This window comes from Castor canadensis, chromosome 4 (genome assembly GCF_047511655.1).
Source record: "Castor canadensis chromosome 4, mCasCan1.hap1v2, whole genome shotgun sequence".
NCBI lineage: Eukaryota > Metazoa > Chordata > Mammalia > Rodentia > Castoridae > Castor > Castor canadensis.
Window position 1 is genome coordinate 118,666,901 of NC_133389.1, and position 13,290 is coordinate 118,680,190.

The 13,290-nt window shown below is 35.4% G+C and overlaps 1 protein-coding gene across 2 annotated transcripts in view; it reads right to left on the reverse strand.

Moving 5' to 3' along the window:
- Positions 1-289: 289 nt before the first annotated feature.
- Grb14 (growth factor receptor bound protein 14) overlaps positions 290-13,290 on the reverse strand; it is a 107,577-nt gene continuing 94,576 nt past the window's right edge. For both annotated transcript variants that reach the window (XM_074070975.1, XM_074070976.1), the window contains 6 exons: positions 10,197-10,277; positions 5,179-5,295; positions 5,016-5,088; positions 4,790-4,877; positions 2,697-2,790; positions 290-1,458 (listed from right to left, as the gene is read on the reverse strand). In XM_074070975.1, the coding sequence (XP_073927076.1) occupies positions 1,312-1,458; positions 2,697-2,790; positions 4,790-4,877; positions 5,016-5,088; positions 5,179-5,295; positions 10,197-10,277 (600 nt within the window). In that variant the 3' untranslated portion in view covers positions 290-1,311. The remainder of the gene's footprint in view (positions 1,459-2,696; positions 2,791-4,789; positions 4,878-5,015; positions 5,089-5,178; positions 5,296-10,196; positions 10,278-13,290) is intronic.

A 13,290-nucleotide genomic window follows, 5' to 3' on the forward strand; every position in this document is an offset into this window, starting at 1 on the left:
ATCAGCAGAGTTTTTATGCCATGAAGTGTGCATGAGTTAAATAAACCTTTTGATCATTATCATATTTTGATCATTTTCTTAAAAAAATATATTTCAGCCAATCATTAAATGAATGCAGTGAACAAAGTACTGCTAATAGGTACAATATCAGGAGAAACTTTATAATATAATTACCAATTCAACAGCATAATAAAATTATCCAGAAAAAAGTCAATTTATTTCAAAATGAGTTAAGTTGCACTTCAAAATATGGTTTGATCTTATAGCTATAATAAACTCAGAAAATACATAATTTAAAATAGTTTTTAGTTTATTAACAAGTTGTAGGTAGTTTAATTGATAATTCAAGCTTTATCATATTAATATTTTAAAACATAGTGTAATTCAAATTAAGTCTGCAAAAAAGCATTCTGTGGTGTATGTTTGTAATCCCAACCTCTTGAGAAACAGAGACCAAGAAGATCAGGGTTCATGCTCATCCCAGGAAAAAAAATTATCAAGACCCCTTCTTAACCAACACGCCAGGCATGGTAGTGCAAGCCTGTGGCCCCAGCTACTGGGAGGCATAAGTAGGTGGACTGTGATCTGAGATAAAAACAAAAGACCCTATCTAGAAAATAACTGAAGCAGAAAAAGGGCTGGAGGCATGGCTCAACTTGTAGAGCGCCTGCCCAGCAAATGTGATGCTCTGAGTTCAAACCCCACTACCACCAAAAAAGTCGTTCTGAACACCTAATTTTTGGTGGTTTTGGGGTTGAACTCAAAGACTTGCCCATGCTAGGCAAGCTCTCAACTACTGAGCCACATCCCCAGCCCTTGGTTTCTGTTACATGGCCTTACCATGAAGGTTAGGCTTGCCCTGAACTTGCTAAGTAGCCCACGCTGGTCTGGAACTAAGGATCATTCTGCCTCCACCTCATGAGTGCTGAAAATTACAGGTATGCACCACCATGCTCAATGCCTAAATCCCAGTTTCTTTTCCATATTTTATGTTTAAGACTTCTAATGTGTGAATGAGAGCAGATAGATGTTTAAAGTACACATAACTTATTATAGTAATGCAAAATCACACAAGAACACACCACATCATTTTTTCCTAAGGTTTAATTTTAACTAATAAATTTTAAATGATGAATGTAATACCAATCCAAATCTTTGCTTATTTGCAATGCACAAACTACTTTTTCACAACTTATGGGTGAGATACGTTTTTTTCATCATGGTATTGTTTTTACCCATATTTATGGTCTTTCTTTATTTTTTTCCTTGAATCCTTTCCTTCAATAGTTTAATAAGTCACTTCTGGTATGGCTAAAGAGCAATCCTAGCACAATAATGCTTTAACTTGCAAGGAAGAACGCCCTTATTGAGTTGATAGAACTCCACTAGCTGGATGAGATCTGTGAATCTTGTGTGTCCATCATCCAGTGTGTGGAACATGGCACCATCATCCTCCACCTGTGGAAGGGAAAGCGACAGACTGGTAAAGGTAGGCAAATAATATAGAAGGGTAACCACATTACATTGTGGATTATGTCTGGATATGCTAAAATTTTTAAGTTCATAGAACGAACAACAATGAAAAGAACTTTATGGCATGTCCACTTTTTTTTTGTTGTGTCACTCACATTTAAAAGAAGTATCATCTGTTCGTTGGATAAGTAATATGGCTCTGCTTGCTCTGTTTCTATCTCTCCCAATGTTCTGTTTAGTTCAGACAATACAACTTTTTGAATCACTGAGCAGTGAGAAATCTATATTATTTAGTGTAAAAGTAAGCAGATTTTAATGCCCCTATTTACTGAAATTTTCATTTCTAAATATTGTTTTCTTAATACCTCAACAGTATATTTAAAAGGAATACTAACATAATTCATACCAGCAAATTGATTCTCAATAAAATATTATGCTAATATAATATCAGTTGTCTTTTTCTTTGGCAGTGAAGTCATTTGGCATTAAATAATTCACACGTGCTGAGGACTTTGACCACATAATCAAAGAAGTATGAAGAATATTTATAGGACTTCTGGATAATTCCAAAAAGTGGAATTCAAATGGAAGCACCAGAAATTCAGCAATCTTACAAAACACCTTCCTGAGAGTAGATGGCATTTATTCTACACTGCCTTGTTCCAACACACACATCACATACATACCTACACACACATACATACATGCATGCACACAGACAACAGGAGCCAGAGAAATTCCAAAAGAAGTTGTGACACAGAAATTTTTACATGTTCTCAGAATTTAAATGTGTACCAGTTTCACAGCAACTGTGTTTCTATCCATAATGATTAAAAACAAACCAATAATAACAAAAAAAATAGGGAAAACAAAAAAATTTCTGAGCAAAGAGAGGGGAAAGGTCTTTAAAATAATGTTTTTTAAAGAACCATTAGTAGAACTCAGGAGAAAGATTCTTTAGTGGCCTTTTAACAATAGGTGGCACAGGGTCTATTCAATATTGGTAAATCATATTTCATGGAAAAAGGGAAATTTAATTTTTACAATTCCTGTATTTCTTATATTAATTCAGGCTTACAAAACCATTTCTGCCAAACTTAACTCTAGTCAAAGCACAAGCTCCCAAATTATATTTAATAAAAGGAAGAAAAGAAAACCGGTTTCAAAAGCTTATGCATTAAGATCACCTCTAATATATGAATGTGAAATCACAAATTACTTACTGGTATAATTTGAAAGTGCTTTATTTTTTGTCCATGACTCATTGACAGGACGAAAGTTTTGGGGTTACTTTGACTATCCCGTACCAGGAAAACTCTAAAGAGAGAGAAGGAATTTCAATATGTTTCTAGGTTTACTCATGGATTTCATAGAAAAACAGTGTGTAACAAATCCAGGAAGTGTACTCAAAGGTTGTACCCAGGGACTCAATGACTGTTAATTCACTGGGTAAGATTATCCAACTTGGTAAACAATATGTTATAACATAATCTTATACTATAAAACTGTCATCATACTAATGCAATTTTAATAGGATAAATATGCAGCCCATTTGTCAGATTATTTGCTCATAATAACCAATATCATGTCAGGCCATCATGTCATGATATTGGTTATTAGTGCTATGTCTTTTTAGGAATTAGTATATTGTTATTTTAACTTATGGGTCATGTTAAACCCCTGGAAGAAGGTAATTATCTAGAATGAAATGATTTTTTTAACCCCTTCTTCTATCTTGGATTCTCTTTCTTCTATTGATTCTGGTTTCTACTGTTATATGCACACAGTAGAAAGAAGTGAATATATTCTAAAAACCAACCTTGAAGTTGCTTAATAAAAGCTTAAGCAAAAATGTTTTAAGTAAAAGAAATACCCAAACAATATGCACTTTAACCTGGAAGGACGCAGCAGAAAAGCCTCTGTAATGTCAGGCTAGAAAAACGAGACATGGCCTAATGGCCTAAAAAGAAAAGGCTGCCAGGCATGAATTCTTATTTACTGGCAATTCAGTGCAGAACCAGTTTCGTATTAATTATTGGCAAACAGAGTGTAAATGATCTCCAATGGTGACTCCAATACTAATCTTACTGTGCTTGGGCATAGAGGCAGCCAAATTTGAAGCATCACAGATGCCTGACAAGATTATCCATTTTATTTGTGTGGTGTGAGATTCCGACATTACATCACTGGAAGATGGGACAAAGGGTGTTTCAGTGGTAAATTAAGCTGTAATTCTCTTCCCCTTCCCAAGTAGATCACCACTACCACCTAGTGGTCCACATGACACCATCACATCTTTCCAAAGAAAAACCGGAAAAAAAAAAAAAAAAAAAAAAAAAAACCTCATAAAGATGTGGTTATTGTTTATACAAATTTTACTGGGCTCAGAAATAAAGGAAATTGTAATCCTCCAAAACATTTAAATCATTCTTTGTGATTTATTCTTTTCTTGGTCTCATCAGATTTTAATTTTACTACATGTTTAAATTTGCATCCAAAAGACTATGATCTATGCAGAGAAGCATAAAATCTTTTCTTACTTAGAATCTAGTGAAATGCTGACTCCTATTAATAATCTTCCATGTGAAGATGCATTTTTACCCAAATGTCAGTATTAAATCACCTGAAAATCTTGTCATCATCTTAAGCTAACCTTTGAAGCTAAAAGACCCCATTCACCACTTATTCAAATTGATACTGGTTTCATTTCTCATCTAAACCTCAATACAACCTCCATATTTGTTCTGCATTTGGGAAGGGTATCTAGCTACTATTATAAAAAGTAGCTGAAACACTGAATAATTTGAGAAGAAAAGCCTTTACGTTAAAAATGTATCTTTCATGGGTAAAGCAAATAGTCAATATATGTAAGAAAAACCTTTTTAATTAAGATACTCTGCATCATACCTAAAAAATATATGATGTAGGACAATGTTATGGTATAAACTCTATTTTAGAATCATATCACTTATATGTTCAACTCAAAATGTTGATACCAAAAAACAAGTTTATTTTTCCCTCACACATTAATATCTCCGATGCTAAAATCAACACAGAATGGATAATATTAATGCTCACTGGTTAAGAACAAAATACCCTATCTATCTGTTCATTTCTATACAAATACTAAGCACACACTGTGTACTGGGGATTACACAGATATTGCTAAAATATAATGATAACTACCCTTATAGAACAAAGGCACTTTTGTTTTATGATAAGCCAAAGTATCAAACTCTTAGTATGTGTTGAGTAATTATTATTTATAGGAGAAGTCCAAATTACCACTGCTCAAAACTAAAAACATCAAACTCACCCATCCACAGGTCCTTGCTGAATAATCAGTCGCTGAGCCTCATCTCTAGAAATTCTGTGGTGAAACCACGGCTGGGATCGATGGATAGCTGAAGAAATACAATGGATGAATACAAGATCTTGCTTGACAAGATCACCTTTCCATGGCCTGCACTTTCCCCTACATCTAAAGGCACATCTATTTGCCTTTTCATCAACTCAGTTATAATGACTGAGAACACACATACCCATGTTTGTGGCAGAGCTCTGTGAGGAGGCAGTGGGGCTACCATGAGTGCCCAGGCGCAAACATCCTTTTCTCTGAGCAAGGAAGGGGGAAATAAATCTCAACTTCTTGGATGAAATAAACTCAAATCATAAATGTTTTGAAGAATATGAAACTATCAATACCCTCCAAGCGAGTCCTTCCTCAACTGCAACTGAAAGGGCTTCAGTGGGATTTTCTATAACTCTGCTTTTTTGACCTGAGAAGTCCATTGCTACCAGGGAATTCTCTGATATACTTCTCTGGAAAAAACAAACAAACAAACACATTTGAATCATGAAAATACTTTTGAATGAGATCTTTCAGTGTTTTGCTGGCAGTACACTTCCACTCTAGACTGGGATTCTAAAAGTGCCTTTTAGGAGATTAAAAAGTTAAAATACACATCTGAGATGAAACAGTGTTATAAAATATTTTGGCAAAATAAGTTACAGGGTTATTTGTTAAGATAAGTGCTGAATGAAGAAATTAAAAGCTTTAAAAGAAAGCATGTCTTTCTCCTTTATAAAACAAACCTATTTCTTTTCATATTCTCTTGTAAAATGGCAAAACACTAATTGAGAAAGAAATAACTCTTTCCATGGTTAAAAAAGATCCAGTAGTTCTGAATTCATCTCTCTGTTAAGACTTGAGATTCATTAGTTATCAATTATGTGTCAAATACATTCATATATGAACAAAATTGAAGATATATTGAATCTGATATAGGCATGCATCTATTTAGAAATATAAAGAAGCAAACTAGAATATGTATATTCAAAGTTTAGCACATCAACTTTCATCTTACTTAGAAATGAAATTTCATCTTACTTAGAAATTATTTAGTGGAATAATAATTCAGATAATTCCATAATATTGAAATATCTCTGATTTTATATATGAACACTTTTTCATCTTGTGAGGAGACACACTGACAAATGGAAGCTGCAAAAATAAGTCTGAATGATAAGTCTGAGTGACATGAAATGAAGACATTTTTAAACAAGTGACAAAGTCATCATTTTTGCTAATTACTTCTTTCTATATTCTTTGGAGTGAAAATAAAATATCCAGTCCCTGGATCTTAGTTTTATTTTTGTTCACTTGGGGCTTGCTTATTTCACAGTCAGCTTTTAAAAAGTATGCCAACTCACAAAAAAAATCATGAGTCCTAAAAAGGGACAACTGTCAAAATCTCTAGTCGATAGTTTTACTTGACACTGGATAATAATGATGCAAGCCTAGAATGTCAGTTCTTGGGAGACAGAGGCAGGAAGATGGCGAGTTCAAAGCCAACCTACGGAACATAGGAAGTACATGATACCCAGTTTTAAAAGAACAAGCGCTAGGGATGTAGCTTACCTAGCATGCCAAAAGCTCTTGCTCCATCCCCAGCACTGAATAAAAAAAGTCTCAATCATTTTATACAATAGAAAAACAAATTGAAACTCTCTGGAAAAAAGAAAAAATTAAAAATGCAATATATTGGAAAATATTTAATAGTTACTCTCCACTAATAGTAGAGAAAAACTAAAAGTAGAATTATAGTGGTAAATTATAGGCTAAGCTGTATTTGGAGATGTGAGGGTTGCACCATTTTATATCTATGCAGATTCAGCCATGTCTCAGTTGGTCAAACAGACCCTATTCAAATGTGAACTTCAAAAAAAAACCTTATATACAAGAAAAAACTTAGGATTCCTTTATCATTGCATCACATATCCCACTTTATTAGCAACTGTTATTTTCTCTTCAAACCATGTGATTGTGGCCCAAAATCTTATTATGGTTCATCTATATTTCTAGAGATGTAGCATGCAATCTTCCATTTGTTACAGGAGCTTTGTAACTGACAGCTGCTCTTTCCAGACGGATGCAGCCTCTGTAATCTCTATTTTCTGTCACACCTGAGTTTGCCCTTCTCACCCCATGATCTTCTGTGCTGGGCTGTGGACCAGTCGGATATACTTTTGCTTTGCTGACATTAATGAAAAGCATCCACCTGCCCAAACCACAGAGTAACTAGTCTTGATCTTAATGATAGCTTTATCCTTATACTATCTCTACCTTCACATGCCAAGATGGGTTCTGTAATCTCAGGTTCCTGATAACATAAAAATACTATTAAGAAATAAAAACATAATCAGGTGTTCCTCCCCATCCCCCTTTCAATAGGGCAGGCCAGAATGTAAAACAAGATCACACATTCCATAATTACTGGGCAATGTAGGAGGACTGCAAGACAAATAAAGAACTTTTTCATTTGCTACATTAACTACACTAAGAAAAAAACACAGGAATATAGCAAATGTTTCCTACATGGAATGGCAGGTGGTAGATGAAAAATTAATAGTTTACCTTTGGTGGACAAAGAAATGTAAGTAAAGCAGAGTCTGAAAAACTTGAAAGGTCATTTTCGGCTTGATTTCTTTCTCATAGGAAAGCAAGGTTGATAACACTCAGAATTAGTTGTATTTCTCAAATATTTACCCCTTTTCCTAGCTCTTTCTTCTTAGGGTATGAACAGGGCAGTCCCAAAGAAAATAGCCTATGATTGTAGTGGTGTAACTTTCTTTCCAAGAAAGAAGAGGCCTGGGAATATCTTGGATTTTTCCAGGCTACATGTTGAAATCAGCTTCACCTGCACTCAGTGAGCTCTCAAATGTTTCTGGGGCACTTTAGCTACCTGGAAACCAGTAGCTACACTCTCTCATCCCATTCGAAGTATCTCGATAAACTTGCAGCTCAGTCATTAACAAGAGGGCAAAGAACCTCCTCAAATACTGTTCTCTCATCTGTTTCATATAGAGCCACAGATACAGAGGTGCAATGGGTTCCAGAGATTGTATAAAGACCCCTTTATTTTTGATGGCAGGACACTAGTGACTGGGCCACCATCATACAGACAGCTTATTGTAAAAGCAGTAACTTCTATGCTAAGTACTGTCTAGGGTTCTTTTATGTAGCACAGAGTGGGAGGTACAGAGAAGAAACTACAGTTCAGGATCAAAAGTGAAGAATAAAAAAAAAATGGAGTAGATTTTCTGTCTCATCTTCTCACTTTAGTCAGGACTACATTAATAGATGCTCCTTTAAATGAATCCTATTTGCCCTAAAAAGAACCAAATATATTCGGTTTCCTAAAATGTCTGCTGATGATTCTTACTGGGGTGGCTGTGATATGGTATTATGATGTTCATTAGGATGTAAGAACTTTGTTTCTCATTTCCTTTCTCAAAATATGTATGTGTAAATATTTAGAAGATATTATTATTCCTTCAAATATGTAACTAAAGTATCCTGCCTTTCCCATGTAGCTCACCGAAAACTGTTCCTGACTGAAAAGCAGAAGCAGGTGAGGGACACTGGTACCTATTAGGTCATGGATTCTTCCATAATAATCCAGAAAAGTAGATTCTCTATAGACACCAAAGGCAACACAAATACATCCCAAAGCTTCTATTTATCTTTCATGGAAGTTAAGAATAGTATAGATAAAATTCTCAAATGCTTCCTTCTCTAGTCATTAACAACTCTCACGTGGCACAGGTCCTTTCCACACAGGCACCTGAACTTCTTTCCCTACAATCTCTACTCCCAGCCAGGTTCACTCAGGAAGTGTGTCCTCTTATATATGCTAATGAACAAGTAAAGTCATACTAACTAAACTCTCACACATGCCTTGATTGATAGCAGGATCACTTTAACGAAAAAGGTGAGAATAAAACCATACTTGTATGCTAATGACAGTGGAAGCATTGCATTTATAATAATTTTTTCCTAAGATTAAAAGGACACTAAACAATAATTGCCTCCAAATGCTTGTCTGCTATTAACACATTCATTCTAATAACTTTAGACTCTAAAAGAAACTTAGATGGATTTAGGAAAGGATTAAGATAATAAAATTCATTATTCTTTTTACATACATATGGATTGAAAGATAAGAGTAAGCTGATAAACTGTAAAAATATTCACCTTAAAGTGATTGCTTTTATAAAAATTCATTACAATCCTTAGTGTCTTATTTTAGGGCTTAAGAGTAATATGATACAATGATGAAGAATTATTTTTCTATAGCTTAAAGGAACATAACTACAGACCTGGAATTCTTTTTCTATATAGCCTATCAGGCTTCCCAATCAACATTATTTCATGCCTCATTCCTAGAACTAAGATCTCATCTGCTACATTACATGTGGGATAAGTGCACCATCCTTGGTCATAGCCATGAAGAGCGCAGTTTCAACCTAAGTAGAAATATGGGTTTCAAAAATGCATATTAGCTGATTTGTAACATAGGCACATGGATTTCTAATATTTTCAATATTGAAATGTGCAGCAAAAATAGCCAAACATAAACTTTAAGTTCAAAAATAAATTAAAATTAAATTAAATTAATTTAATTAATTTAATTTTAATTAATGTTAAATTAAAAATATTTCTTTCCATTTCCTAATTAAAATTAGGTCCTGAAGAAGGTAAAAGATGTGCCTCTGTGTGTCTGCAACTAAATATCCATGTTACATTTAGTATAAATCTAAGAAACAGTACTGGAGTTAATATAATGCATGACCTATATTTTGGCTTGCAGTTTTTGGGTTTCCTGAAAAGCAGTCTGCTTTTGAAGGACCTGGAACTTAAAAAAAAGAATTATTGTTAGAAAGCCAGAATGCAAAACAGCTCACATGTGTGTACTGCAGCTTTTGAAATTCCAAATCACTGGCATCTTTATACAAGGTTAAGACAATCCCAGAATCAATGTTAAAATAAAAAATCCACAATCAAAGCCAATAATTAAGAAAACATGATTACAATGCCAAGGAAAATATTCTACAAATTATCTTATCTTCAGATATTGTAAAGACCCAGAATGGCTCACAAAATTCTTTCAAATATTTTTTCCAAACTTTAACATATATCATTATTCAAATATTTTAAAAACTTCATATATACTGCTGCGATTTTTATCACATAGGCTGCACACATGTAAAAACTGAAAAAAATTCAATATAACATTATATCAAAATTGTGCCAAACAGCTACTTTACTTGATCAAAAGGAAACAATGTAAATAAATAATAATATATATTTGTAGTATAATGTGATTATAAATTGATATGATATAAATATAAAATATAAGTTAAAAAAATGTGGTCCTTACCATGGGCGATACACTCTGAGAACTGCAGCTACTTCTACCTTGATGTGGGTGCATATAGTTCTGGTATAGCTGCATGCCATACTGCACGATAAATAAACAAAAACACATTCTTGTGAGACTCTTACTTCACTCATAATTCATGAAGATCAACACTGTAATTAAACATTGTCAATATAAAAAGAATTGTAAGATTTCCTTAAGATAAAAGCAAAATAACCAAAATTTTAAAAGACACACTTTTAGTGCCTTACAATGATGCATTTAAAAAGACAGTTAAGATTCACTTGGATCCACAACTTAAGGTGTTGCTGAGCAATTTAAAGTTCTGAGCTGACATTTCCATTCATTATAGTTAGCACCAAAATATATTGCAACCATTCAATGTGGTATACTACCTAGTGATAAGAAAGCTCACTTGGGAAAGGTGCCATGCTTTATGGGACAGAGATTTTGAGAATCTCACATACATCTTAATCAGCACTGGGTTAAAGTCACTGCTACTCTGATGACTGATTGAATTACTTTGTCTTATTGGTAAATCCATAAATCTCGCTCTCCGTGGAAATTTTTCATCGCTGTACCATCCTTCTGGTGTAAACAGTATTCCTGTAGCATCAATTTTTTAGCTTCAAATCCAAGGAAATCAAAGTAGCAGGGAATCCAGCTGATTTCAGACTTAAGTGGTAGTGGAAAGAACTGACTTTCCACATTTAGGAGAAAGCATCACAGGGAATGAAATGGAAGCTACAAGGGAAAGTAACTTTGGATTGTGACTGGATTATTATCTTGAGGAACATTAAGAATGCCAACTGCCATGAGCAAACCTGCTCTGGAGGTGTCCCTATAAGAATCTGGGAGCTACTCCCTTAAATTTGCATCACTTTGTTAAAACAGTGAAAACGAAGGGATGGATAGCTTTTTAAAAAATAAAAATATTTCTTTCCATTTCATGGAGCCATAACAAACTCACAAGTTAGGTCCCCTAGCACCTGGTTTTTCCACCCCTGCCTCCACCTTGCTCCTGGTGCCAGCTGTTGATACAATGGTCACTGTGTTCCATTGTCACATGGCCCTTGCAGTACTTGAACCAGTAAAGTTGGCCACAATGGGGACCCGGGCAAGATGATGGAGGCAGGCACAAAAGGACAGGACAATGGCACTGGGCAAGCAGAATATGCCACCACTGATTCCATGTTGCATCTGATGTTTCCTGTCTGTCCCTGGAGAAGAATGACCACCTTCATGCCCACCACAAGGAGCTACTGGAGTCCAATAAGCAGCCATGCTTTGCCATTCAGGAGTAACTGCAGAGAGCCCCCCAGGAGACTCCAACCCTAGACCAGGCTCTGGCCTGGGTATTCACCACCTGGCTCAGATACTTTCTTAAAGACTGGTCTTTAGGTTCCCTGGAGGATTTGCCTGCCTGACACCCTTCTGGCGCTCCCCTTGCTACCTGGTCTAGCCCCAATGGTCCTGCATTGCCCTCCTGTGGCCAGTTGTGGGCCTGTGACTCACTGATCTGTCTGTACAATTCCTGGCAGCCCCTCCTCTGCCCAGACCTTTAATAACCCCATTAAATAGGTTTCCTGTGCGCACACACACACACACACACAACAAAAAGAAAGAAAGAAAAAGAAAAAAGTTAAGTCCTATAAGAAGACATACAATAGACACCATAGAATCAAAATCCTATCCATAGAATTCCATTTAAGCATTCCAAAAGAGCTGTTTCTCTACTAAAGACTCTTTCTTTAAAACTAATTCTAGTAAAGTGGATATATTTGGTAATTAGGTAAAAAATCAGAGAGGGGCTAGGGGAGTCAGTGTTTTCAAGATTTTGCTTTTAACATAAATATAAACCCACACTTATTTAAAATTCTCTGTGCTGACGTTTTTGATCCAATTATTTCTCAACTTCTAAAAATTATTTTTTAAATTTAAGGTTTGATTGGCATTAAAGAGATCTAATGAAATTATTTTAAATCAACTCTAAGCCTCCAATAACTTCAAAAAGAAGACAGAGGAACTTAATTCCTAGACAAGTTCATTTTGGAGTCTAGATAATAACCTCAAACCAACACTTTCACAAGAAGCATGCTGCTTGGCCACCTTTTATTTATCTGCATTGAAAAGCCTTCTACCTACTAATAAGACTGTTTTCTTCAAAGACATATTGTTCCTGATACCTGCAGTGTTAGGCAGTTGCCTCTGTGCTGTTGGAGGCCTTTAGTAGGCATTTAACTCTGGCCAAGGGGTAGGGCATGGGTCACCTTAACATTTTCCGGTCCTATGGAGGGGCACATAGGGACCAAAATATGCTAGAGAGAAGAAGGCAGAGTTCTAATTGAAGGGAAGGGACAGAGATAACACATACTAGGGCACTGCAAATGAGCAAAGCTCCTGTCTTCTAAGTCTCAGATTTTCTGTAATTCTATATGCAAGTAGAATTTCTCTAAAGAGAAAAAATGTCTCCTATCTGGCCAACATGAAGAGTTTATATATATATGTGGAAAAGAAAAGGGATTAAGAATTAAATAAGAGGCTAAGTTCTTTGTAGGAGGCTATTATATACCTGATAATAAGATATCATAAAAATAAGAGGGAGCTTTTGGTCCACCAAACAGACCTGTTCCTCCCCACTAAGAAAAATAGTAAACCCTGGAAATAACACAGTAGGTAGTCAAGGAAACCCGCAAGAGAGATGTGAGAGATACTTCTAAAATGAGGTGAACCCAGCTGTACCAGCCAGGGAATTACAGAAGCCCCACTGACAACAAGCCACCAGGGGAAGGCCTCCTGTGTTGTGGGACCTGGGCAAAGGCCTGGTTTCTTGTGCTCTGGTTATTTTAAAGTGTCTAGGGATTGCATCACTTTCCTATTTGGTTTCTCATTTACTCCAGGGTAAAAGTCCTCACCGATGTTTGCCCTCTTCTCCAGTCGCATATGGCAAAACTTTGCCACTAGTGAAATAAACAAGGAACACAGATGTGATAGATAGGAATAACCACCCCCCCCACGCACAAAAATTCCACATCTTAATCTCAGGAACCTAGGATTATATTAGGTGACATGGAACAAGGGAATTAAAGTTGCT